The sequence below is a fragment of the Nycticebus coucang genome, chromosome 9 (assembly GCF_027406575.1).
Source record: "Nycticebus coucang isolate mNycCou1 chromosome 9, mNycCou1.pri, whole genome shotgun sequence".
Classification (NCBI taxonomy): Eukaryota; Metazoa; Chordata; class Mammalia; order Primates; family Lorisidae; genus Nycticebus; species Nycticebus coucang.
This window is the reverse complement of record NC_069788.1, coordinates 122970168-122997847: the sequence shown is the minus strand read 5'-3', so window position 1 is coordinate 122997847 and position 27680 is coordinate 122970168. Positions and strand designations below refer to the sequence as shown.

General features: G+C 33.8%; 1 protein-coding gene across 11 annotated transcripts in view; it reads right to left on the bottom strand.

The window, feature by feature from the left end:
• The window catches only part of GPHN (gephyrin), a 708676-nt gene that overhangs the window by 349883 nt on the left and 331113 nt on the right, over positions 1-27680 (bottom strand). The window contains exon 5 of one of the 11 annotated variants that reach the window (XM_053602269.1): positions 16313-16351. The exons of the other annotated variants lie outside the window; for them this stretch is intronic. Coding sequence (XP_053458244.1) covers positions 16313-16351 — 39 coding nt within the window. The remainder of the gene's footprint in view (positions 1-16312; positions 16352-27680) is intronic. 11 annotated transcript variants of the gene reach the window in all.

Below are 27680 nucleotides of genomic sequence, written 5' to 3'. Positions count from 1 at the left end.
ACAAGGTTTTTGTTTCTAGTCCTTATCTTAAACATTGTTATTGTCATTAAAGTTCAAGTCTTTTTAATTTTGTGAAGGCAAAAAAATGAAAACCTAATTAACACACGTACATGTAAAAATAAAAAAGAGAAACTACAAACATATGTCACTTATAAATGAGGATACAATATCCTAAACATATTAACAAGTTAAAAATTAATGTTTAAGTAGTATACTTTGGTGAAAATTAAAACCAATTTATGTGAAAGTTAGTCACTATTTCCTTTTCTTGTTCTTTTTTTTTTTCCTTTCCCTCCTTCTCTGTCTACTCTCCCCTTCCCCCATACCCCACCATGTCATTAATTGTCTTCAAATCAAAATTGAGTACATAGCATTCATACTTCTCCACTCCTGTGATGCTTCACTAAGAATAATGTGTTCCACCTCCATCCAGGTTAGTACAAATGCTGCAAAAATCTCCATTTTTTATGGCTGAATAATATTCCATAGTATACATATACCACAGCTTACCAATCCATTCCTGGGTTGGAGGACATTTAGGTTGTTTTCACATTTTGGCAATTGTAAATGGGTTGCGATAAACAGCCTAGTACAAGTGTCTTTATAATAAAAGGTTTTTTTTTCCTTCTGGATAGAAGCCCAGTAATGGGATTGCAGGATCAAACAGGAGGTCTAGGTTGAGTTCTTTGAGCTTTCATTATTTCTAAGAATTGTGTTGGCTATTTGGTTTTAGTCTGGTTCCATATGAATCAAAGAACTATTTTTTCAATTCCTCAAAGTATGATGTTGGTGTTTTAATGGGGATCACGTTAAATCCATAGGTTGCTTTGAGTGGTACATTTTCATAATGTTGATTCTTCCTAGCCATGAGCATGTATATTCTTCCATTTGTTAATATCTCCTGCTATTTCTTTTTTCGGGGTTTCTCGTGCTCTCTGTAGAGATCCTTCACAATCTTTGTTAGGTATATTCTCACATATTTAATTTTCTTTGAAGCTACTCTGAAGGATACTGTGTCTTTGATTTGATGTTCAGCTTAACTGTTACTGGCTTACATGAAGGCTACTGATTTGTAGACACTGATTTTATATCCTGAGACATTACTGTATTTCTTCACCATTTTCAGGAGTCTCATGGTTGAGTCCCTGGGGTTTTTGAACTGTAAGATCATTATCATCAGCAAAGAGCAAAAGTTTGAACTCCTCTGTCCCCATTAGGATACCCTTGGTGTCCTAAACCCTGACTGTTTGCATGGGCTAGGATTTCCAGCACCATGTTGAACAGTAGTGGCAATAATGGATCTCCTTATCTGGTTCCAGTTCTAAGTGGAAATATTATCAGTTTTACTCCATTCAGTATGATATTCTTAGATGACACCTATCAGTTTAGGAAATGTCCCATTTATGTCTATTTTCCTATGTGCTCTTAGCAGAAAAGGATGCTAAATTTTGTCAAATGCTTTCTGCATCTATTGAGATCATATGTTCTTTGTTTTTGCTTCTGTTTATGTTGTGAATTACATTTATGGATTTGTGTATGTTGAACCAGCCCACCTGATTGTGATGTATAATTTGTTAGTTATGTTATAAATAAAAAATAGCTGTAATTATATTTGCTATGATTTTGAGAATTTCTGCATCAATATTCATTAGTGGTACTGGTCTACAGTTTTTTTGTTGTTGTTGGATTCTTTCCTGGTTTTGGTATCAGGGTAATATCTGCTTTGTAGAAAGAGTTTAGGATGGTTCCTTTCTTCTCAATGTTTTGGAATAGTTTCTGCAAGATAGGTATGAGCTCTTCTGTGAAAGTTTGGTAGAATTCTTGCATAAAACCATCTGGTCCAAGATTATTTTGTTGTTGGAAGCTTTGTATTGTTTTTATTGTTGATATTTGTCTGTTAAAGAGTTCTAGTTCTTTCTGGTTAAGTTTAGGGAGGTGATATGCTTCTAGATATTGGTCAATTTCCTCCACTTTTTCAAATTTCTGAGCATAGATTTTTTTTTTGTAGTAATCAGCAATGATCTTTTATATCTCTGTGCTGTCTGTTGTTATGTCCCTATTTTCAATTTTGATTCAGGTTATTAGAGATACTATTTTTCTGACTTTTCTGTTACATTTAGCTTTAAATCAATAAAAGTAAAGAAAGACAAAGATGGACACTACATACTGGTCAAGGGAACAATAAAACAAGAAGACATTTTTGTTATCTTTACTTTAGTAACAAGGTTTTTTACCTTTACAGATGGATTGGGATGCTTTCTTCATCCTATGCTAAGATACAGTTTAAATAATGGAGGAACAGGAATTACCTGTTCTTTAAAGTTTTAATTGACTCCACTCACAATACCCTACACTCCTTTTTTCTATACTCCTCTCTTTTCCTAAAATTCAGCTAGTTAACTTTGTCAATTGACAGATGCTGGGAATTAATGTATTTCTCTACCCTTGATAATATCAAATCAGAATGATAAGGGATATGGCACAAAAAATAATGGCAAATAGGAACAGAACTTGTTTTGGTACCTCATTGCCACGCTTTTAATATTCTCAAGGCCCCAAAGTAGAAACTCAAATTACAGAGAAAAAAATACAATGCCAAAATCTGTTTTTCATAAAAGTGATATAGAAAAGTAGAGCAAGTATGAAGCAAGGGAGCTTCTTGCTTCTTTTCTTCACTCTTACAGAATTCTCATCTTGGAATCTGCATCAAAACTAACAGGAATATTTATTTGTTTATTAAGTAATAAACAAGATCAGAACAGGCAAAGCTATATGAAGGACATAAGAAATAGGAGAGGGCAGAAAGGTGGGGGTCGCATAAAAATTTACCTATTGGGGGGTACAATAAACACTATTCTGGTGATGGCACACTGAAATTCCGACTCAAGCATTATACATGTACAAGATATCCAAGTAACAAAAATACTTGTACCTCTTTAATTAGTATTTTGAAATAAAAAGAGGAATCTATACTTCTTCCAAACAATTAAAAAATACAGATGTATTTTACTCTGTTGGTGTTTTAATCTTTATTTATTCTTTTCAAAAGCTAAAGATTTCAAAACAAGGGCAGGCGCGGTGGCTCCCACCTATAATCCTAGCACTCTGGGAGGCGGAGGCAGTGGAGGAGGTTCAAGAACAGCCTGAGCAAGAGTGAGACCCTGTCTCTAAAAATAGCCGGGTGTTGTGGGTGGCTGCCTGTGTTCCCAGGTACTCGGGAGGCTGAGGCAAGAGAATCACTTGAGCTCAAAGAATTTCATGTTGCTGTGAGCCTACTGAGTATGACAAAATAGGACTCTGTCTCAAAAATAAATAAACAAATAAATAAAAGATTTCAAAACAAATTAGTATAAAGATTATTCTTTGATTTTTAAAAGATAATGGAAAATGTATTAATTAAAAGCATAAAATTTAGACTTCATATAAATTTGCCCACATATAGATGCTTCCAAGATAAAACAGAAACAAAAAAACCAAGGATGAAAATGTTTCTAGTTCAAAATTTGTGGAAGAAAGACCCTTGGGTGTATCAGAGCAATTGGAAGACTTCCTCCAATTACTGTAAGAAGTACTAAATAGACAACAAATAAATACTAATTCAATTTATATGTATTATAACTTCTAATGAATATAGATTTTTATAATTAATAAGATATAAATTCATGCAAAAATCTTGCAGAAATAAGTATAATTAAAAATCATTATATATTTTATTCAGTCAAGAAGTAACAAGTATAAATTACTGTTGGATAAGCATTTATTATTCTTCTTTAAATGTTAGAATTCTTCACCTTTGAAAACATTGATAAGCAGTTTTTTTTTTTTTTGAGACAGTCTCACTTTGTCGTCCTTGATAGAGTGCTAAAGTGTCTCACAGCAACCTCAAACTCTTGGGCTTAAGCGATTCTCTTGCCTCAACTTCCCAAGTAGCTGGGACTACAGGCACCCACAACGCTAGCTATTTTTTTTTTTGTTGTTGTTGTTGTTGTTGTTGTTGCAGTTGTCATTGTTGTTTAGCAGACCAGGGCTGGGTTCAAACCCACCAGCCTGGGTGCACGTGGCCATCATCATAACCACTGTGCTGTGGCAACTGAGCCAAGCAGTGCTCTTTTTGTCAAAAACTAATTGTTCTCAATCTTCAAGACACAAAGAAATAACTAGCTAGACCACTGTCTCAGATAGCACTCAATACATCTTTAAAGTGATGCTCTTATCTGGTGACTCTTTGGAACTTTCCGACTCACTGCTTTATTTTCTATAAGGATGCATGCACAAATAAAATTAAAATAGACAATAATCTCCCCAACTACAGATAACAACTGAGCACTTCAAACAATTTCCTTCTTACTCATACAGTTGCCAAGTTGCAGTATTTTAACTGCCTTATCATTTCCTCTCTTAACTCATGTTTTTCAGACAGACAGACAGACAGACACACACACACACACACACACACACATATCCCTTCTCTCTCTCCCTATTTACCCTCCTGAGAGTAAAATCACCTTCATGGTGTGGCTAGTGAAATTCTGAAACAATAGGAAAGGAAGCAATACTTTCAAAATTAAAATGAAAACAAATGCCTAGTACCATTAACCTTTACTCCATACCATCACCAAGTTCCCTTGTGATTCTTCATAAAGATTTTCATCAGTTTATTTGTTCTCGTCTAATGGTATGTTTTTCCACAAATTTAAACATTAAGGATATACTTGAAAATTATTTGGAATTCAACTTTAATTATTAACATTGAATTCTATTTTTTTTTTTATCATGAGTGGTTTATATTTCAGTCAGTAACATATATAGCCTTTGAAAGCTGGCTCAGAAAACTAATCTATGCAACTCTTATACCCTGTTAGTCCAAAGAGCTATTAATTCTATCCAAAGACAGTCTATTGGCACTTTCTGCCCTCCCTGCAATGCTCTCATTTAGGTTCTCAACATCTTTTGTTTGAATTATTCCAATGACCTCTTAATTGGTGTGATAACTAAGTTTACTCCTTTTCAACCCATTCTATTCTGCTGCCAAAGTGATCTTTCTAAAATGCAAGTCTTACTATAGTGTTCCCTTGTTTGACATGTTTCAACAAATCTCATTTCCTACTAGAAAAAATCCAAATGGCTTTTATACAAAGCAGATATCCTGCATCACCTTACGCTACCTAACCTTTCCAGGCTCTCTTGCCTCTTTTCCCTCAAAATCCATTCTGCAACCAAACTGACTTACTGACTGATACATGGTTTCAACCATTATGCTTTTAGAGTAGAAAAAAATTAATATTTATACAACAGATGACCATACAGTTATGACAATGACCTATTACATGAAGTCATATGAATCAATTTTATAAATACGATGTTGAAAAAAATCCAGATTATATATTATAGTATGATTCCATTTACACAAAGTTCCATAAAGAAAAAGTCCCTATACCTGCTAAAAGTTAGAATGGTATTTACACAGTAGCTATTTTTGAGCATTAGGCTGTGACTGTAAGGGCTCAAGGGGTTTCTGGGATATTGACATCTAGATGTGGGTTATACAGGTACACTCAGTTTTTGAAAAGCCATTAAGCTGTAACTATACTATTTGTGTGTTTTGTATAATTAAAAAAAATAAATAACAATAAAAAAATCGTCTTGGTGTCATTTTTTTCTTTGAAAGTTTCCCTAAACTACGTCCCTCAGGCAGACATCATTTTCGCTAAGACATTACATTTCATTTATTAAATTTTCTATGATTCCATTAAAAATACAACTTTCCTATCTGTGAAAACACTTTTCTATCCATGTACCCTCAGCTTCCAGCACAATGCCTGGCAGTTAGTGAGTACTCTACAATCTTAGATGGTAAGTGTTTTCCAATCTGTGCACTAAAATTTTGGGACAGAAAATTATTTGTTCTGGGGGATGTCCTGTGCATTTCAGGGTGTGTAACAGCATCCCTGGGCTCTATCTGCCTAATATCCATAGCAACTCTCCACCTGGAACAACCCAAAATATCACATTGCCAAATATCCTTTGGGGACCAAAATTGCCCATAGTCGAAAACCACTTGTATAGTTTCTATGGAAAATAGAAGTCAAATATTAATTCACTTACCAAAAACATTAACTTCTGAAGTGGCATGCATGTTAGGGGCAACTATAAAAAAACTAACACGAAAAACACAGGTTCTTTTGAAGGGGAAGTGAGTTCCACATGTCAGAAAAAGTTTATAAAATGCTTTAAATATCTAGATAATCAAATATAATCCACATTAATTACATGCTAGCATAATGTTTCCTTTAGAATTCCTAAGCAGAAAAGTGAGTTTGCTAAGCAAAATATTTCTGTAAATGAGTTTATGTGTTTGGTATTTTAAAAAATGACCGCTATTAGAAGCTAAATGTATTAAAGACACTAATTAGAAGTTATTTTCCAAGGCTTAGATCTATGAATAGACCATTAATCATAAATTATTGAGGTTCAATAAATTTCTTTGTGTAAAATATTTAACGGTGAGCATTACGTAAGAATAGTCAGATAATAAACTATTGTGCATTAACTGTGGGGGGAAAAACTCACAAGGGGCAAAAGGAGTTTATAAGAAAAATTGTGTTTGTATTTTATTTACTTCATACCATTGCTTCAGTATATATTTTTGAGCTTGATCTATGTTGGAAGACGTTAATGGGATTTGAAAAAGGAAAAAATAAACTGGTTTATGTGTCAAAATGAACAGTTGAAATACAAATCTGACATTGCCAAGATTATTTACTAGTAACTAATTCCTTAAACTCTTTGTAATTAGAATCAGTATTTAAGAACACGCAGTTGAGCCAAATAAAAACTGAATGTGAAGTTTATAAAAGAAATAAAAACTGTGCTAATATAAGGAAAGTGTTTAATCTCATAATTATTCGATAATGTGCCAATAATATTCTACTGGTAAAATTAAATATAATAATCGATGTGCAACGTCAGAAACTGATAGTACATAAATAAATCTGAATATATTCCAACAGGGCAATTTGGCAATATGTACAGGGTATTTTGAGATTTCATACTTTTATGTCAGTGACTCTTTTAAGCAAATATTTCTAAAGTGATCATCAGTAGTATACCTAATAACTGATACAAAGAGAATGTTTGTGGTAGAAAATGAGAAATTACCTAAATGTTTAGTGATACAGAAATTCAATTCCTCATAGCTTGTTTATACTCTGCAGTGATGAATTCTAATTTTTTTGTAGAAGAGTTATTAAATGGAGAAAAGCTTACATTATATTAAAGCAAGACTGGTTAAAAACAAGGGCTCTTAGAGTCAAGATCACCTAGTTCAATCTCTAGCTTTATTACCTCTGCTTGCTCTGTGATCGAGGTCAATTCATTTAATCATGTAATTTTTCTAGACCTATATTTCTCATTTGTAAAAAGGTATATTGTATGAATTAAGTAAGATATTACATAAAGTGCTTATCACAACATCTAGCATATAGTAAGTGTGTAATACATTTTGTAGCTATGGCAATTAATTGGGGTAATATTACCAAGAAAATCAACATATAAATCTGTATTATGTGTTACAAATTGTACAATTTAATCAATTGCTCCTACGTAAATAATTGTGGTTTGGGATTATTGGTGTTTTCATGTACTTCATTTTGCTTTTCTGTATTTTCCAAGTTCTTTTTTGGTAAAAACTATATATTATTTTTACATTCACAAAAAAAGGAGTTACTTTAAAATATCTATTATTAAAAAGATAAACCTATTTCATCATTTTATGCTCCAACTGAACACATATCATATACAATAGTGTTCTCCTAATATTCTTTTTTATTTTTTTTGCGTTTTTTTTTTGGCCTGGGCTGGGTTTGAACCCGCCACCTCCGGCATATGGGACTGGCGCCCTACTCCTTGAGCCACAGGTGCCGCCCATGCTCCTAATATTCTTAACACAAATAAAAAAGTATGGATATTTGATGACAGATTTTCTTTTCTTTTTTTTTTTTTTTAACAGGGTTACTTTTTTTTATTATTAAATCATAGCTGTGTACATTAATGTGATCATGGGACACCATACACTGGTTTTATAAACAGTTTAACACATTTTCTTTTCTTTTTTTTTTTTAATAGAGACAGAGTTTTACTTTATTACCCTCGGTAGAGTGCCATGACATCACAGCTCACAGTAACCTCCAACTCCTGGGTTTAGGCGATTCTCTTGCCTCAGCCTCCCAAGTAGCTGGGACTACAGGCGCCTGCCACAACACCCGGCGATTTTTTTGTTGCAATTTGGCCGGTGTTGGGTTTGAACCCACCACCCTCAGTATATGGGGCCGGCGCCCTGCTCACTGAGCCACAGGTGCCGCCCCAGTTTAACACATTTTCATCACACTGGTTAACATAGCCTTCCTGGCATTTTCGTAGTTACTATGTTAAGACATTTACATTCTACATTTACTAAGTTTCACATGTACCCTTGTAAGATGCACCGCAAATGTAATCCCACCAATCACCCTCCCTCCGCCCATCCTCCCTGCTCCCTACCCTTCCTCTCCCTCTTCCCCCTATTCTTAGGTTATAATTGGGTTATAGCTTTCATGTGAAAGCCATAAATTAGTTTCATAGTAGGGCTGAGTACATTGGATACTTTTTCTTCCATTCTTGAGATACTTTACTAAGAAGAATATGTTCCAGCTCCATCCATGTAAACATGAAAGAGGGAAAGTCTCCATCTTTCTTTAAGGCTGCATAATATTCCATGGTGTACATATACCACAATTTATTAATCCATTCGTGGATCGATGGGCACTTGGGCTTTTTCCATGACTTAGCAATTATGAATTGGGCTGCAGTAAACATTCTGGTACAAATATCTTTATTATGATGGGATTTTTGGTCTTCTGGGTATATGCCTAGTACAGGAATTATAGGATGGAATGGCAGATCTATTTTTAGATCTCTAAGTGTTCGCCAAACATCTTTCCAAAAGGAATGTATTAATTTGCATTCCCACCAGCAGTGTAGAAGTGTTCCCTTTTCTCCACATCCATGCCAACTTCTCTGGTCTTGCAATTTTGTGATATGGGCTAATCTTACTGGAGTTAGATGATATCTCAAAGTAGTTTTGATTTGCATTTCTCTGATGATTAAAGATAATGAGCATTTTTTCATATGTCTGTAGGCCATGCGCCTGTCTTCTTCACAGAAGCTTCTCTTCAAGTCCCTTGCCCAGCCTGCGATGGGGATCACTTGTTCTTTTCTTGCTTATACGTTTGAATTCTTTGTGGATTCTGGTTATTAAACCTTTGTCGGAGACATAACCTGCAAATATCTTCTCCCATTCTGAGGGCTGTCTGCTTGCTTTACTGTGTTCTCAGCTGTGCAGAAGCTTTTTAGTTTGATCAGGTCCCAGTAGTGTATTTTTGAAGCTGCTTCAATTGCCTGGGGGGTCCTCCTCATAAAATACTTGCCCAGACCAATTTCTTCAAGGGTTTTCCCTGCACTCTCTTCTAGTGTTTTTATAGTTTCATGTCTTAACTTTAAATCTTTAATCCAGTGAGAGTCTATCTTACTTAATGGTGAAAGGTGTGGGTCCAGGTTCAGTCTTCTACAGGTTGCCAGCCAGTTCACTCAGCACCATTTGTTAAATAGGGAATCTTTTCCCCACTGAATGTTTTTAATTAGCTTGTCAAAGATCAAATAACGGTTAAGTAGCTGGATTCATCTCTTGGTTCTCTACTTTGTTCCAGACATCTACTTCTCTGTTTTTGTGCCAGTACTATGCTGTTTTGATCACTATTGATTCATAGTATAGTCTGAGGTCTGGTAGCATGATTCCTCCTGCTTTATTTTTATTTCTGAGTAATGTTTTGGGGATTCGAGGTTTTTTCTGATTCCATATAAAACGAAGTATTATTTTTCCAAGATAGGGTTACTTTTTAAAACTGAGGTTATTCAACTTAAAAGCAGCACCTACCAAATGTCTGGATATTGCACTATGGATTTAACCTTGTTTCTTGTGTGCATATGTGAACTAGCCTGCTATTTTCAAAACTAATTTAAGGAAACAACTACTCAAAGAATTTGACATTGAGCTAATATTCATTTGGTTATTAGAATTCTCTAAGAAGTAGTACGAATTTTATTGCTATAAAAATTAAAGTGTCCTTGGGTGGCACCTGTGGCTCAAAGGAATAGGGTGCTGGCCCCATATGCCAGAGGTGGTGGGTTCAAACCCAGCCGCAGCCAAAAAACTTTTTAACGCCAATCTGGACAGCTCTCCCTATTACATCCTGTAAGTCATCTGGATGCTTTTGAACCTCCCTATAAATTCCTCTGAACATAGGATCTGTCAAGTTGATACCAATATCGATAAACTTGTAGCGAGTCATGACCGCAGACACAGGGCCTCCCTGACGGAAATGATGACAGATTTTCTTATTTATAAAAGAGGAACTTTCTAAACGTCGTCTTCAGTTTTACATTGTAGTTAACTAATCATCATAATAAGTAGGATATATAAACTTTGGCTTGTATCCATCTCAGAAAATCTATCTTAATTTTGATAATAAAGTGTTACAAAAGAAAATGACTTGTAAGAGATACATTATTTTCTTTTAGGATCTCTGTTTAATATTTTATAAGGGAATTACCAAAGAAATTTTGATTCCCCAGCATTTGAAGAATCAAATCTGAGCAGTTTTTATGCTGCTGATATAAATAGAAAACACTCTATGTTGCTTCCGAAATATTAAATACCGTAAGAAATCTAAAAAGCATTCTAAGACAAATACAAAGTTTGGTGGTGATTTGTATTTTATAAACATGAGTATCTAACTAGTGACATTTTCAGGTGTTGATTTTAATGTTCATGAAATTAAAGATTTCTAAATATAAATAAAGAAACTTCTTACCAAATAATTTCTCTATCTGAGGTATTTTATGTTCCCTCAATGATCTGACCTCTTGTTCCATAGGGATGATAAATTAGGTTTTGCCAGCAACATTGAAATACATGGCGATAGAAGAACAAATGGGAGAAATGATAGAAAATATAGAGATAGGTTATCAGTGCCCGTTATTATTAACATACATATTTAAAACCAAAAAAATTTAACAACCTCCATAAAATATTTATGTAAGGAAGCTCCATCTTTAACTCCATCCTTTGCAAGGTGTTGAATATATTCTCCTATCATTGAGTAGACAAAGAAAAAAGTAAAAGAAAAATTAGATGACTTGTTAGAGATAGTTGGCTACAAGGAATCTCCTCATTTCAATGAAAATTTAGAGGATTTTCTTGTTACTAAATATAAAAAGTACTTGAAGCCTAATAAGGATAAGATAGAAAAATTGCCTTCTCAGACTAACTTTCACACAAAGGAAACACATTATATAACTATTTTCGATTTAGCTTTCCTTGAAATAAAAATAGTTCAAAGAGTATAAGAAAAGAAAAAGGCATATTTATTATTCATAAAATGATGTTACTCATATTTTATTATATTCCAGATTTTTAAAATATCTGCATAACCTGGGTTTTGTACTTTAAAATGTTTTTTTCAGAATAAATACAGGTGAAGCAAAATCTTTAAGAATTATTTATTCTTGTTAAGAAAACAAGCTAAATCTGGAGGTAATTTCTATTTTAGTGTTTTTCTCTTCAGATGAGAACTTTGATCTTCCCATATCTGTGTTATTAAATTACTTTAGTAGAACATCAGGAGAAGGAAGGAAAAACAGGTAACTAAAAGTTATCCTAAGTGCTGCTTTAAAGAAAGTACTGAGCAATAGGAATTAAAGCTAACTGCTCTGAAGTTTGAAGGCAAATATCAATATAGGAAAGACCAAGAAATTCTTAGTTCAGATGACTAGTTACTCAAGTCTATAAGAACACTAACGAACATGACCCAAACTTAGGACACAAAGAAATCTAGTGAGTTTTAGTAGATAGTGAGGCCAAATTAAAATCCTGAATATTTTCAGTATTAGTAAAAAGAGTTGTACCTCAGGGGGAAAATATACCTCACTGTGTTTGCAATTACATTAAGAACAACTTTCTGGATACTAATCTGTTACTGAAGGCACTAGGCTTTAAAATTAAAGGGATTCCTATTGGCATTTAAGTTATTGTCAGTATCCTTTAGCCATGAGGAGGTTTTAATATAGAGGAAATTCCTATTTTTGAATCACTTATGTTTAGAAGAGGTGAAAGGGTTTCCTCATATATAACCACTCTGACTTGAACTTTTTCCTCAGAGAATTAAATGAAAAGAATGACATTTTATGGATGGTAATAGAAATGCATTTTTTTGTTAAATGTAATTTTCCCATTCCTGGAACGTAAGCTTCTTAAGAGCAAGAACTTGTGTCTTTCTGTTACATACTCCTAGCAGACTGCATGGTATGTAGCGCAGCCTTTCCTAATAGGTTTTGAGAAAATTACTATATGTAGTGAACTAATTTCTCTCCTGTGCTTAAAAAATGATACTAGTTTATGTACCAGCCTTCAGAGAATTAACAAGATAGTCACACAAATATTTTCTGTATTTGATAGTTTAGATTAGGAACTTCAGTTGAGAAAGGGTGAATAAAATATATAAAAGTCACCCCCTCAAATTGAAGAATTAACAAGTGAAAACATACCACCTAATAGATCAAAAGTCTTCCTTCCTAAATCTATTAACTATTCCAGTTTTAAACTCCTTGAGAACAAGGACAAATTCTAACTTTTGCAGTTCTTATGGTATAGAGTTCAATTTAACTCCCACTGTATTTTACCAGTGGATTAACACACACACATTTACCATAAACATGTGCACTCTACCTAACTATATCCCTAACTTACTGAAACAATCTCTGAGGGCTGGGCCTAGGAATCTTTTTAGAAAAATCTATATAAGGCTCGGCATGGTGGCTCATGCCTGTAATCCTAGAACACCGGGAAGCTGAGGCAGGTGGATTGCCTGATCTCAGGAGTTCGAGACCAGCCTTAAGCAAGGGTATATTTCAAAATAACTAAGAGTAAATTGTAAATGTCTTACCACAAAAAATAGGTAAGTGAGGTGATGGCTATGTTAATCTGTTTGATTTAAGCATTACACCGTATGTATCAGATGATCACACTGTACCCCATAGATGTATACAGTTATGATTTTAATTAAAAACTAACAAAAAAATAGCCAACCATTGTGGTGGGCGCCTGTAGTCCCAGCTACTTGGGGAGGCTGAGGGCTGAGGCAAGATGATCAGTTGAGCCCAGGAGTTTGAGGTTGCTGACAAAGTGAGACTCTGTTTTGTTTTGTTTTGTTTTGTTTGAGATGAAGAAAAATCTCTATAGGTAGAAGGCTGGGTATTCAAGATGAATTTTAGAACAGAAATGAATTTCCTTTCCCATTGCTGCTTCCTCTAAACATGACCTGGTTCCCTTACCTTAGTTATCTTCATTTAAACCTTGCCTTTCAATAAAAACAGTGTATGGTGCCCCATGATCGCATTAATGTACACAGCTATAATTCAATAATAATAAAAAACAACAACAACAAAAAACAAATGCTTATGAATGTTCCCCTTTACATGCCATCGGTCTTTCTTAAAGTTGACATTTTTCTTAAAACCTACTTCAGAATCATTTTTGCTGGATATGGATCCACAAGCATCCACTATCTGAATTATTTTAAATTCATTCTCCTTTTTATTCATAGAATATAGGGTTGTCTACACTTAACATTTAGCTTTCTGTATCTTTTTCAGCTCCTAATACAACTTATGTATCTTTCATGATAATTATGTAGTTTCCCTGATCTTTGTTCCCAAAATTGACAAAAATATTAAAAGCTACTGAATCCATTTGTAGTTATAAAACCAAAAGAAAAACAGATTGTTTGCCAACCAATTTTCATAGCAGTTTTATTCACAATAGCTACAAGGCAGAAACAACCAAAGTCTCCACAGAGGAACTGATAAATCATGGTATATACATATAATGGAATGTTAATCCTAAAAAGGAGTGAAATTCTGATACATGCTACAACATGGATGAACCTTAAAAACATTATGCTAAGTGAAATAAGGACACTCAAGGACAAAACTTGTTACAATTCTATTTATGTGAGGCACCGAGAAGAGGCAAATTCCTAAAGACAGAAAGTAGGTAAGAATTTATCAAGGGTTGGAGAAGGGAAAAATGGAGAGTTTTTGTTTAATAGATATAGTGTTTCTATTTGGGATGATAAAAAGTTCTGGGAACAGATAGTGGTAATGGTTGCACACAACTGTGAATGTAATAATACCAGCGAATTGTAAACTTAAAATTGATTAAAACAGTAAATTTTATGTTATATATATTTTACTACAACAAAAAACTATTGACATAATTTTCTTAATTTTCCTAGAGCAGCATTTTTAAACTTAATTTTATCTCTATTATTAAAACTAAAAAAAAAAAATAAAAGTTAAAAAATCCCTGCCTACACTTTTTTTAACAATCCCTAAATTTATTAGTCTCTTTAGAGTTTTCCTTTTCCTTCTTATTTTTTTGTAAAAATGAAATAAAATTTAATACGGGCACAGCATTTTCCACACTGTGAGCAGAATGATGCGCGCACACATAGAACGCTTCAAATCTATAAACCCATAAATGCATGCACACATACACAACCCACTTTACATCGCCTCTTGCAAATTTCACGAAAATTTGTCTCTGCTTCTTGTGTTTGATTTTTTGGTACATATAAGTGAATTAGCTTATATTACATGTTACTTTTAGATGTCAAGTACTTTGCAAATACAATTAAGGGGAAAATGTCAATTTAAAAAGGTTATCTAATATACAAGGAAAGATAGCTTAGAAGGATGAAATAATAAACACACAAAAAGAATTGCTAAATAACTGATATTACATAAACATGAGAGGCTGAGAAACAACATTCTCAAAGGAAAAAATGGAGCAGAGTATAAAATTGCTTTAATCTGAACTACAAAGAACTATAAGATAATTAAATGTATTTTTTTAGATGATACTTTCAGAGTTTCAAAAATTCTTATATTAAAAAAATAAAATAGGAGTAATTTATGTTCATAAAACCCTTAAAAAGACGGAAAATTAATCAAGTAAAATATTTACTACATGGAAAATTACTGAAAGCTCTCATGTATCAGGAATAATTGTATATGATACATGATATGAAAAGGTAACTGAAGCAACAATGATGATTGAGAAAAGAATGTATATTCCTAAATAAAGAGAAGAATGTGGAGTTGTATAAAAAAGCAGAAAGGACATGTGGTTGTGGGTTTAAGTGAGTTTAGGAGCAAACTGGGCTGGGCTATTAAATAGAAAAGCATTTTCCTATTTCTAAAATATATTTGGACAATATGTAGGCAAAAGTTTTCTTGCAAATAAAATCTGATCAGAGTTACAAGACAACAGAGGAACAATGCCAGTGATTTATTAGATGCGGAGAAATATATTGGAGGCAACATGGGCCAATCAGCAAGTTGCAAGTAGGTGATGAATGCAATGTCTTAAGGAAATTAATGGGGCAGCCACAGGCAGCAAATAGAGGAGGCAAGAGTTGAGCAAACTCATTCAGCAGGGCAACTCAGTAGCACCAGGCAAGTGGAGAAAGACTGCAAAAGTGCTGAACAGTCTGCATCTACTTACAATGTTACAAGCATAGATCTGGCAGGGCAAGATCAGGCAGGCAGATGGAGTAACACTTCGGTGGGCCATTCTCTAGGGGAATGGTAGGAGAGTGGATAGACAATGCTGGGCAGTCTAAAATGCTAAAACAGCAGACGGATATGGCAGTACCAGGCCATTTGCTAATGGACAAAGCACTAGTAAGTGAAGAATGCAAATCATTCAGCAGGTGAAGTGAGGCAAAAAAGTAGAGACAATAACCAAAGGCAATAGCAGGAAGAAGGGAAAAGTAGAGAAACAATGACAGATCATCAGAAGCAGTTGGGCAGGGCAGTGATAGGCTGTCAACAGAGTAACAGAACACCATTCAGGAAAAGATGAGATTGAGAGTGAAGCAGTCCCCTGAATTGGGTGTCTTGCATCTAGGAAACAGTAATCAATAAACTGCATATGAGAATCCACAAGAGAACAGCACACAAATGGAAATAGCAGATGGATCTGAACTCTATTGCTCAGGGATACAGAATGACCCTAGAACAAAGATACATAACAATCCACAAGAAAATTAAACAGATGGGAAAAATGGGTCCAAGCTTTTATGATGATTAAAAAAAACCAAAACACTAAAAATTATTAATCTGGAAATGATTGGCTGGGATTGAAGTCTTCGCTTACCCCTTTCTGGAGCCCACAAAATGGGAATGGTGGGAATTTCTGCAGCAGAAAAACAGAAGAGAAAAGGGATTTCTGACTCCCAGTTTGAGGAAAGCAGGTCAAATTTAGGGCTGTATGAACTGGTTCAGAGAAGTAAGAACCAGCCTGAACCTTCTCCCTTCCTCAGAATTAAATCATTTCTGAGATTTGGAAAAGGTTTAGTTAAGCCCTCACCCCATCATTTCCCACAACCTCCCCATTCACACTTACCTCCAGTGCAAACAGATTCCAGCAAGGAGGTACTGGAAAAATTCACTCCCATGTTTATACGGTGGCAAAATTTTAGGATTGCCAACTAATGGTACTTTCTGTGTAGGTCAGGTTTTTGATTCAGTGGGATTTCTTCCACTCTTTGTGAGTAAGCAGAGGGAACAGATTACTAGAAACTACCTACCTCTTTGAATGAGCATGAGAAAGGAATCAAGGGTAGTGATACCAATAAATAAATAGTAATACTAGTAAATATCTTGGCGATCTAATTAATTGCCATTGCTTTTATTAATAATTCCATTATATTTTGAGGACTCTGAAAAATATTTCTAGACCATATTTTTCCATATTCTTTCTCTGAAGTCCAGATGTGTATATCTAACTACAATTTGACACCTCCACTTGAATATTTATTTAAAAGGCGATTCAAATTTCCATGACCAAAGTAAATTTCCTTATCTTTCTCCTCAAATCTACTCTTCCCACGGTCTTTTCCATTTAAGTAAATGGCAACTCCATCCTTCCACGTGCCCAAGTCCAATCCTAGGTCTTACTTGACATCTCTATTTGTCTTTTTCCATCTGTTACCTCTCTGTATAAAATATATCAATAATCTACTTCTCATTACTTACACCTCTATCATTGGTCTAAAGCACTATCCTTTTTAACCTGGATTATTTTAGTAGTCTCTTCATTGCTTTGCCTATTAAAATGTAAGTAAGATTATGCCATCCCTCTGTTTCATTACACTAAGGTAACATATGGGTTTTATATAATCCATGACTTCCTCCCTCTCCTCAAGGTCTTTGCTCAGATGTCACCTTATCAATGAGGTATTCCTAGATAGATCGCTGTATTTAAAATTAGAATCCATTTTCCTGCCTAAACTATCTATCTTCTTTCCCTGGTTTGTTTTTATCCATTTTACTTACCATCTTCAATACTATACATTTTACTTGTTTTCTTATATTTATGTCTTACCACTGAAATGTACCACTCTTTGTTCATTGCTATATCCCCAACATTTTGAAGAGTGCCTATATATACAGAGGCTTTTGAAACATATTTGAGTCCATCAAGCATTCATTTCTTACAGGCCTTCTCCTTCCTAAATCTCAAATTTTCAGAATGTTCTTCTAAAAGCTCACATGCTATAAGTTTATGGATTAACAGAGAAGTTGCTAGTATCCTATAGGATAAGATTTTTTTTTTTTTGAGACAGAGTCTTATTTTGTCACCCTCAATAAGAGTGCCAGGGCATCACAGCTAACAGTAACATCAAACTCTTGGGCTTAAGCGAGTCTCTTGCCTCAGCCTCCCAAGTAGCTGGGACTACAGGCACCCACCACAATGCCTGGCTATTTTTAGAGACAGGGTCTTGCTCTGGCTCAGGCTGGTCTTGAACCTGTGAGCTCAGGCAATCCACTCACCTCAGCCTCCCAAAGTGCTAGGATTACTGGCATGAGCCATCGTGCCTGGCCTGGGTAAGAATGTTCTAAAATAAGGGGGGACTTTAGCTCACAAGCCATATCCTGCCAAAATAATCTTTATATTGTTAAATGATTCAAAAATATCAAAAGAATAACATTTTCTGCCACATGAAAGTTATATGAAATCCAAATTCAGTGTCTATAATAGTTTTACTGGAACACAGCCAGCCTCATTTGTTTGTATTATCTAGGGGTATCTTTATGCTACAGGCCTGGTAGAGTTAGGTAGTTGTGAAAGAAACCACATGGCCTATCAAGTTTAATATACTTACCATATGGCCCTTTAAAGAGTAAGTCTGATGACCCTGTCTTATGGTGTTTTATATTTAGAAGGAAGGCAAAGAGTAATACCTTACGTTTTGAACAAAGGTAGAACCTATTGCTAATACTGTTCTGATTGCTGCCTTTGCTGCACTTCTGGAGGAAGGGGCATTTATACTAGGATTTGCTTTCAATATTACATAAAAGCAGCCCTTTCATTACTCTAAGTATCATTTATTGCTGATGGTGATATTCGTTCATCTATCCCACAGAGGGCCCCATTTTCCCATCTTAAGGCAGAAGTACATTATAAGTACTGAAAATGGCAAAATGGGAGTGAATGAAAAAGAAAATAGATAGGGCCCATAAATAGAAACTCACATCAAAGTATCATGTAATTAACCAAACTTCTAAATACATACTGTTTAATAATAGTGAAAAATTAGTATGATGTGAATCTCTTTTGAACCTCATCATCTGGGTTATTACCACAAATGACCTCATTATAATGGGTTGCCTGTATAATGTGATCCTGAATCACAGAAAGTGAGAGAGACATTATATGACTCCACTCTCCCAATCCACTATTCAAAACTAACAATTATTTTCTCATTTGTTAGAAAGTAGTTTAAAAATTTACAAAACCCCATTTAAAAATCACCTAATTAAAAATGATCTATCTTTTCCTTCCATAAAGTCTCAGACTGAGAATTATTCCATGCAAGGATATTCTATTATTTGCTGCAATTGAACTTACAAAAAGGGATAAAGAAGCCAAAGGGAAGATATTTCCCAATGACATCCATCACTATAATGCTATCTTCATTCTTCATAGAGGAGTATAATTTACTTCCTCATATATCAATTAGCCCTCTAGCATGATCAATTGTTTCTTCCATATTGTTGCCTTTGGTTTGTGGTCACTCTCTCAATGAAACTGACAACAGTTCATCTTCAAACTCCATACTTTTAAGAGTTTTACTGTTTCCTTCTTAACAGCATCTTTTGAAGGAACTTTGATCCTTTCAGCTAATTCTCATCTGTATGCCATTAGTGATTATCTGAAATGGTTACTACCTCCATGGGACATTTGTCCTCTATTCTTTCATAGCAGCTAGTCTCTAAGTTCCAATATATAAAAATAATACTGGTAAAATATTAGAATCATTCCAAATTGGTTTGTCATATGAATCCACTTACTGACTCCCTACCAGATTCCTCTTACAGTAGGTAGTTGACAAAGTTACAAGCATTCTGCTCTTGTAATACAGTGATATTATTCAGAGAAGTTCTTAGTACAAGACAGATACAAACTCCTTTATATATTTTGTGTGAAAAGCAACATTAAGTCCATTTCATAACTGGATATATAATATACAGAAAGAGAAATTCATATTCTTGATTACTTTAGACAATACTGTCTGAAAACAGTGATGAAGAAAAGGAATATGCTGCAATCTTCATTCCTGAGACTATATGTCTCTGAATACGTCTGCTTTTAGCATTTTACATTTGCAAAATATTTAATGATTTTTTTGTTATCAATGTCTTAGCAAATATTTTCCAAAAGCAAAATATTCTGATATGCCAGCCTCTGTTCTTTTTACAAGAGTAGCCTGGTAAGAAATGAGTTGGAAAAGTGATTTCAATAGTTTATTAATCTGATATATTCAAGGTATAATAAGCATTTAGCATGTCCTCCATGATGTTTCTCTTTCCTTTTCTATAACTACACATTGTGTACTTTAGGTCCAATCTTGTTTCATTGTTTTTTCCCAGAAAAAAATTCTTTTTTCATTCAACCATTATCTACTTATTTTTTTTAACCTTAAAACACATTCTCTCTATATACACATATATATGACATTGGTAAATATTTATGTAGCAAGTAGTTTTTAGCGTCATATTACTTTTTGTAATATATCTATCCAATGAGGTAAGTACTCACACTATCTTCACTTTACGTATAAGAAAAATGAATTACAGAAAGTTAAAGTAATTTGTGAGAGGTAATGTTCTAGTAAAAGGTGGATCTGAGATTCTAACCCAAACAGTCTGTGTTTTCAGCCACTAGGTCATGCTGTTCCATAAATAGTTTTATGGCAAACACTATTTTTTTTTAGTTAGAACTCGAGTTAGAAACAGAACATACTATAATATTTATTTGTATGTTTATTCAATGTATATTTCTTCTCCATAAAAGCTGGGAATATATTCTGGTACAGAGTAGGCATGTGATTAGGACATATATTCAGGACACTGAAGATGTAATTTTATTTGTGGGTTCTTCAGATATGAAATTTTTGATTTTGCTTCATTCTCAAAATTCTAACCTTGAGGAACAATGTATTTTTCTCTGTTTATTTTTTAACTTTAACTTTTTATTTTATTTTTTTTTATGAGACAAAGTCTCACTATGTCACCCTGGGCAAAGTGCCATGGCATCACAGCTCACAGCAATCTCAAACTCTTGGGCTTAAGCGATTCTCTTGCCTCAGCCTCCCAAGTAGTTGGGACTACAGGCGCCCACCATAACACCTGGCTATTTTTTTGTTGCAGTTGTCATTGTTGCTTTAACAGGCCCGGGCTGGATTCGAACCCGCCAGCTCCGGTGTATGTGGCTGGCGCTCTAGCTGCTGAGCTACAGGTCCTGAGCCTTAACTTTTTATTTTTAATAATGTGGATATCTAATAGTTACACAAATTTACAGGGTACATGTGATATTTTGATATAAACATGTATAATGATCAAATCAGGGTAACTAGGATATCGATCACTACAAACATTTATTAATTATCTTGGTTAGGAACATTCCGGTTACATTATTTAGTTATTTTCCTCTTCGGTGTTGCCATGTGTAATGGGAACCTTTCAATCTAATAGTGTTAAATGCAAAGTTACTTACTGCCCTAATTAATTCTAAATGGTCTAATTTTGTACCTGCAGTTTTACACTGGCATCATTTTACTGTGGAGCTTTTCTTCTTAATTAATAAATAAAGTAAAACGTCTTGGGAAAGCCTGGAGGTAATAAAAAGAATGTAAAAATAATACAAAAGTTAAGGGGACTTAAGGAGAAAACGTAATGTTTCTCTTCACCTATCAGACTATCATGCAAAGTTTTGTGAATTGGCAAGGGCAGAATTAGGACCAATGGATAAAAACTGTTAACGTGGCATTTGAAACAGTAGAATTGTCCAAGTAATGAATGCTGAGATAGAAGTAACAATTGGTATGTTCAGGCAAAGACTGGGAATGATGAAAAGAACATGCTAGGGGTTTGAACATTATGGTCTTTGTTCTCCTCAAACTCTGAGGTATTAAGATTTGTAATTTTATATAAAATGCTAAGCTTACTAGAGATACAGCACTGGCAAAATCTATGATAATATATTCCTTGATTGCCTCAATTCTAAGGGAAGTACTGACTAAAAAAGTTGCAAACAACTTATCACCAAAATCGGAATCTAGTACCTCTCAGCAGGTATTCACACACAAATAATGACATGGATAGTCACTAGGTTTTAAGAGGAATTAAAGACTTTTTTAATAAAGCAGGGCAAGAAAACATTCTTCAAAAAGAATGATGTGAGTTCTGCCAGGAAACGTGCTGATCTGCATTTGAATAGAGTCTGGATAACATGATTTTACTGTCTGTACTAGCTGACAGTAGATTTATGACTTCTTGTTTTCAAGGAATCTGAATAATAAGTTACTCTTTCTCATTTCTATATTTGGGATCACTTTAGTTGGTCTAAGAAAAAAATAAAACATAGGTACAATTTATACATACTTCTACGTAAAGTGTATCCCCTGCTCTATCCAGAAAGGTTTAAAGTTTATATTTCTATGTACCTTGATCATACATATTTTTTCCTTCCTTCCTTCCATCAATAATGTCTTCCTCTATACTAACCTGAACCCTACTGTTCTGTCAATTTTAGCTTAAATTCTACTTATATAAAAATTTCACTGAATATTCTGTTCTCTCTTAATCTTTTCCTTGAAGAAATCTTCTGGCCTAAATTGGCTGAACAATTCTGAAACTAGGTTTATACTGTTTTGATTTGTCATAAGATTATTTTAAGAGTGCAAGCAATGGGCTTAATGGGCTCAAAGTCTAACATCCTTCGTAAATATTTGTTGAACTTAACAAAGGCAAAGAGTGTTGTTTTTGGCAAACTGGAGAGCTCTAAGTGTGTCTATACTTTGAAAAATCTACCGCTTATCAACAGATGATATAAAATTAATTATAAACTCCTATAAGTAGACTATAACTGAAAAGCTGTCCTCACATGTCTGAGCTGTTCTAAGCTAAATTCCAAGAATTTTAAACTACAAAGAAATTAGAGATCTAAAACATAATTAATAGGCTCAGTTGTGACGAATAAGTTTGTAACTATACATCCAGCAACTTGTAGAGGTAGGCTATCAGGAGATACGAAATCGAAGTGAACTTATCATCCACATTCTTCATAGTACATGAATAATACAAATTCTTTACTAAAATTTAATTTAATTAATTTATTTATTTTGAGATAGATTCTCACTTTGTCGCCCTCAGTAGAGTGCTGTAGCATCACAGTTCACAGCAACTTCGAACTCTTGGGCTTAAGCAATTCTCTTGCCTCAGCCTCCCAAGTAGCTGGGACTACAGGTGCCCACCACAACACCACAACAACCAGTTTTTTTTGTTTTTTTTTTAAGAGACGGGGCTACAGGTGCTTGCCACAATGCCAGGCTATTTTTAGAGAGGAGGTCTCACTCTGGCTCAGGCTGGTCTCGAACTTCTAAGCTCAGGTGATTCATCCATCTTGGCCTCCTAGAGTGCTAGGATTACAGCATGCCCAGTTGGATAAAACAAATTCTTACTGTTATTTCTTTGTTCCATGTCTTAAAGTAACAATGGGAAAATGTTCACTTATATCTTTATTTTACATATATATCCATCAGGTATGTTTGTAGATAACAACAGCTAACAGAAATACAGTGGTTAACAGCAGATGTATTTGGGGCTATAATATCAAATCAGAAATAATAGGTAGTATTATTGATTAAATGAAGAAGAAAAAAGTAAGACAAAATATTTATCAAACATCTAAAAACATTACAGGCATTATGCAAGATACTTTTATATGTATTATTGTTACTTACTAGCTTGAGTAATCTTGGGCAAGTCAATTAGTCAATATGTGCCTTAGTTTCTCCATCTTTATCGTGGAGATAATAATAATATCTCCTTCATATGGTTGTGTTGAAGAATGAGTTAACATATACTCAAAACAGCTCCTGACAGTAAATGCTAAGTGTAAATTTAAATTTTTATTATTGGGTATTCTTATTAGCTTAATTATTAGAAACAATAACTTGAGAGATAGCTACTAGTTAATTTGCAGATGAGAAAACTGAGCTTTGAATAGGTTAATTTGTCTTAAATGGCTAATATTCAAATTCAGGTCTGACTCTATAGTGTAAGCTTTTTCCATTATCTTAGATTCCATGCCAATATAGGAATCCATGTTTAGACAAAGATATGTATGGGAACATATTTCCTACGTCTAGAGCGACTTCATAAAAATTATAGGGAGAGCTCCTTAAAATGACATCAAATATAACCATCAAATCTGACTACAGAAGAATGATACATTTTATTAAATTTAGTTTAATTATTTCAAGTTTAAGTGGTTCCAGTATTCTGCTTTGCAAGTAACTTCACACTGTAGAATTATCCTATTTACAAACAATTTTAATATATTAAATCTCCTAATTCAATATAATAATTTTTACCTTTACTCAAAGCAATACTAGAACTATAAAAGAAATATTCATGGATTATACTCTTATAAATATTCTAGAATACTAGTTCACTGACATTTTTGACAATGACCTAATAAGTGTTTGCTAGAGAATATTGACATTCAGTAGACAATAATTAGATAATTTAAATGACCTGTAAAGGTGATCAAATTTTCTTTCAAAAACAAACCATTATACATAGTATTTCTGCTAATGCTTCAGTTATAAGAGTTTTTCTGATTGTGAAAATACCCAATGTCAATTTTTAGGTGAAGTTATTAAGTGTAAATAAACTCTTACTTTCACAAGAGTAATTGAGAATTATTAACATGTAGTTAGTAATCCAGGTCAATTTTATCTTCTGCCTAGTACTTATACAAGTAGTCTTCTTTTTGAAGCATTATATGAAAGAAAAATGATTAATAATTATATAAAGAAATATTTACCTTATGCATATACCTGAAATTATGAAGTTCATGAATACCAACAAATTGATTATAAAACGAATTTTTATAATGTCACTTTTTCTATATGTGTAATAGAAAATTGACATTTTCATTTAAAAAATTCCTAATAACTAAATGGGAAATATACGTAGAAAGGCTTACATATTGATCTATACTAATTAAATCTAAAGTAGACTATAAATAGAATATTCCCTCTGGAATTCATAGCCTCTTCCTAGATGGTTTCCTTTTTACCAGGTTTTTAGTATTTTTCCCCTTTCAGTGTTGGTCATTTTGTCCGATGCCTCTTCACTGCCATAATGAAGGCCTTTTAAATTAGTATGCTTTGTATTAAATTTACAGTTTCCTGAAAATTTTGCTCTTCCTTCTTTAGTTTCATTATTTCACAATGACCAATTACATTAGCATACTTCTTTTAGGAGACGTTGCTAAGAACACCAGATAAAAAATTTTTACAAGTGAGATTTTTCTTACTTATGGGGAACCAGGCTCAACTACACTACGGATTTCCTTCTAGTGGCTTAGTAGGACGAGGGGATGAAGAAAATTAAAAAACAAGAAGAGACAAAGGATAGTTTTAAAAGTAGCTGGGGTTGGGAGGCTACAGTCCTTCGTGAGGATTTCAGCATGCAGCCCCCAAATTCAGGCTAGCTCCTTATTTATTTCATACACTAGTGTTTCACTCATCAATCTCATGAGGGCAAGGCAAACAATCCCATCATAGTTTTTGTTGCACGTGCATTTTTCTAACTAAACCATTTCTTTAATAATACAATTAACTGCATTAATTGTATGAATTTACTTGTTACTTTTATTGCTTTAAGGTATTTATGATCTTTAACAGAAACAGAGAATGGGTAAGTCCCAGCAGGACCTCAGAAACATCCCAATTAAGTCAGCACACAAATAGAAGTGACAATAGTTAAGAAGCTTGTTGCTCAGACAGACAGACACTTCTGGTCATACCAAGGTGACAGAAGCAAAGAGATATTTTATCTCCTTATCTGCTCTGGAGCAAATTATGCTTTTTTTTTTTAAACAAAGTTTAAACATTCTGCATATCTAACTTAACAAACACACTCCCTTTCACAGAACAAGTAGCTCTGCCCATGTGGGTAATTCTTGCCTGCTTAGAGACCTCTGCAGCTAGAGTCACTCTGGGGGAGGGGTAAAAATTCTAGCAAGCTGCTTCTTAAATATTAAAGTGCCAGGCCTCTAGAGCACATTGCTCTAGGCTCAGGGTATTCTGAATCTACTTTTGTTTCTATTTTCCTTTGCCCATCCTCTCCAATCATTTTCGTAATTCAATTCCTAGTCTACTTATGACTAATACTTGAATATTGGTTTTAAGCTTACAAAATCATTATTACTAGTAATTGCAAGCACATCAAGATGAGATTCTTCCCTTTAGTATTCCCGCATGTACCCTACACTTAATATACAACAAATTCATTTCATCATTTTAAAAGTTCAAAATTTTATATATTATTAAGGCCAGGTGTGGTGGCTCATGCCAGTAATCCTAAACTTTGGGGGGCCGAGGCAGGTGGATCACCAGAGTTCAGGATGAGCATGAGCAAGAGACCGACCCCATCGTTAAAAAAAATAGCTGGGCATTGTGGCAGAAGCCTGTCTCTATAGAGACAATGGGGCAATATACTTCAATATGGTAGAAAAGTACTTTTTCTTTGCTGCATCTAAAAATTACAAATTTAAGAAAGGAAACCTAATGCCATTTCAGATTGCTAAAGAACAAAAGGTAAAAGTCCAAAAATAAAAAATGTGAGTGAAGATGACTTATTGCCATCATATAGGCCATCGGTGGACAAACTTTTTCTGTAAGGGGTCAGATAGTAAATATTTCAAGCTTTACAGTTTATACAGTCTTGGTTACAACTACTCAACTCTGGTTACAGCCATTGACAATACCTAAATTAGTAAGGCTCTGTTCTAATAGAACTTCATTTATAGACACTAAAATTTAAATTTCAAATGATTTTCACATGTCACAAAATACTATACTCCTTGTGATTTAAAATGTAAAATCTATTCTTAGCTCACTGGATATGCATAAAAGGTAACAGGCTGGATTCGGGCTTGTAAGTCGGTTTGCTCACCTCTATGATAGTCTTCCTTATTATTTAACTTCAGTATTAAACATAGCATTGGACAGATATTGAGGACTAAAAACAAAAAGCCTGATGAATGAATGAGTAGATGAGCAGATATAAGTGTTCACTAGGCTTTAACTGCTTAATTTACGATCAAAATAATATATTAAGTATAAAACCCTTAATTTTGATTAAGGTTACCAAAGGGATTAGAGTACTAGAGCCTAGTACTCTAAAAACTGCTGGAAGATACTGTCTACCTCATAAAAATGTTGAATAGTTTTTCTAATTTACTGTATTATCAAACACATTTTTAAAATTATATAGACACTCTTTTATTAATGCTGCTTAATATTTTAGTCTCTTTTGGGATGTACATATGGTTTTCATTTCACTTGTGTACATGACTATTAATAGACTTAAGACTTTTTAAGAATAATAAAGGAGGCTTTAAGTAATAACACTTTATTTGGACTTTTAAAAGTGGTAGTGGGACATAAAAAGGTAAAAATTTGTATAGAAATGAGTTCCTATGTTCTATTCAATTTTGTAATTGCTAGTATTTCACTAGTGCCAATGAATTATGTGACATTCATCGGATAAAAAATATACAATATATTCATAAAAAATAAAGCTAAAATAAAAAAATAAAGCTTTTCATATAAAAATGAGATTTCTAAATAAAACTTGAGCAGTATGAATTATTATGCTATTATATGTAAGTTTTGATAGCATCTCATGTTTAAAGGCAGGGAGAAAGCTGGCAGACACACAATTATCAAAGTATATTCTATGATACAGGGCCTAAAATATAAATAAATTCATACTTTAGGACAAACAATTCTGATAGCCCTACTCACATGAAATATTTAAACACCATAAATTTTGCTAAACTTGCTATCCCACTCTCCTTTTTAATAGATGTGGGAAGAAATCTAAGCTTATTAAACTTTTCAGTTTCTCAAGTGCCCATGCCCATTGACAGTAACTTTGGA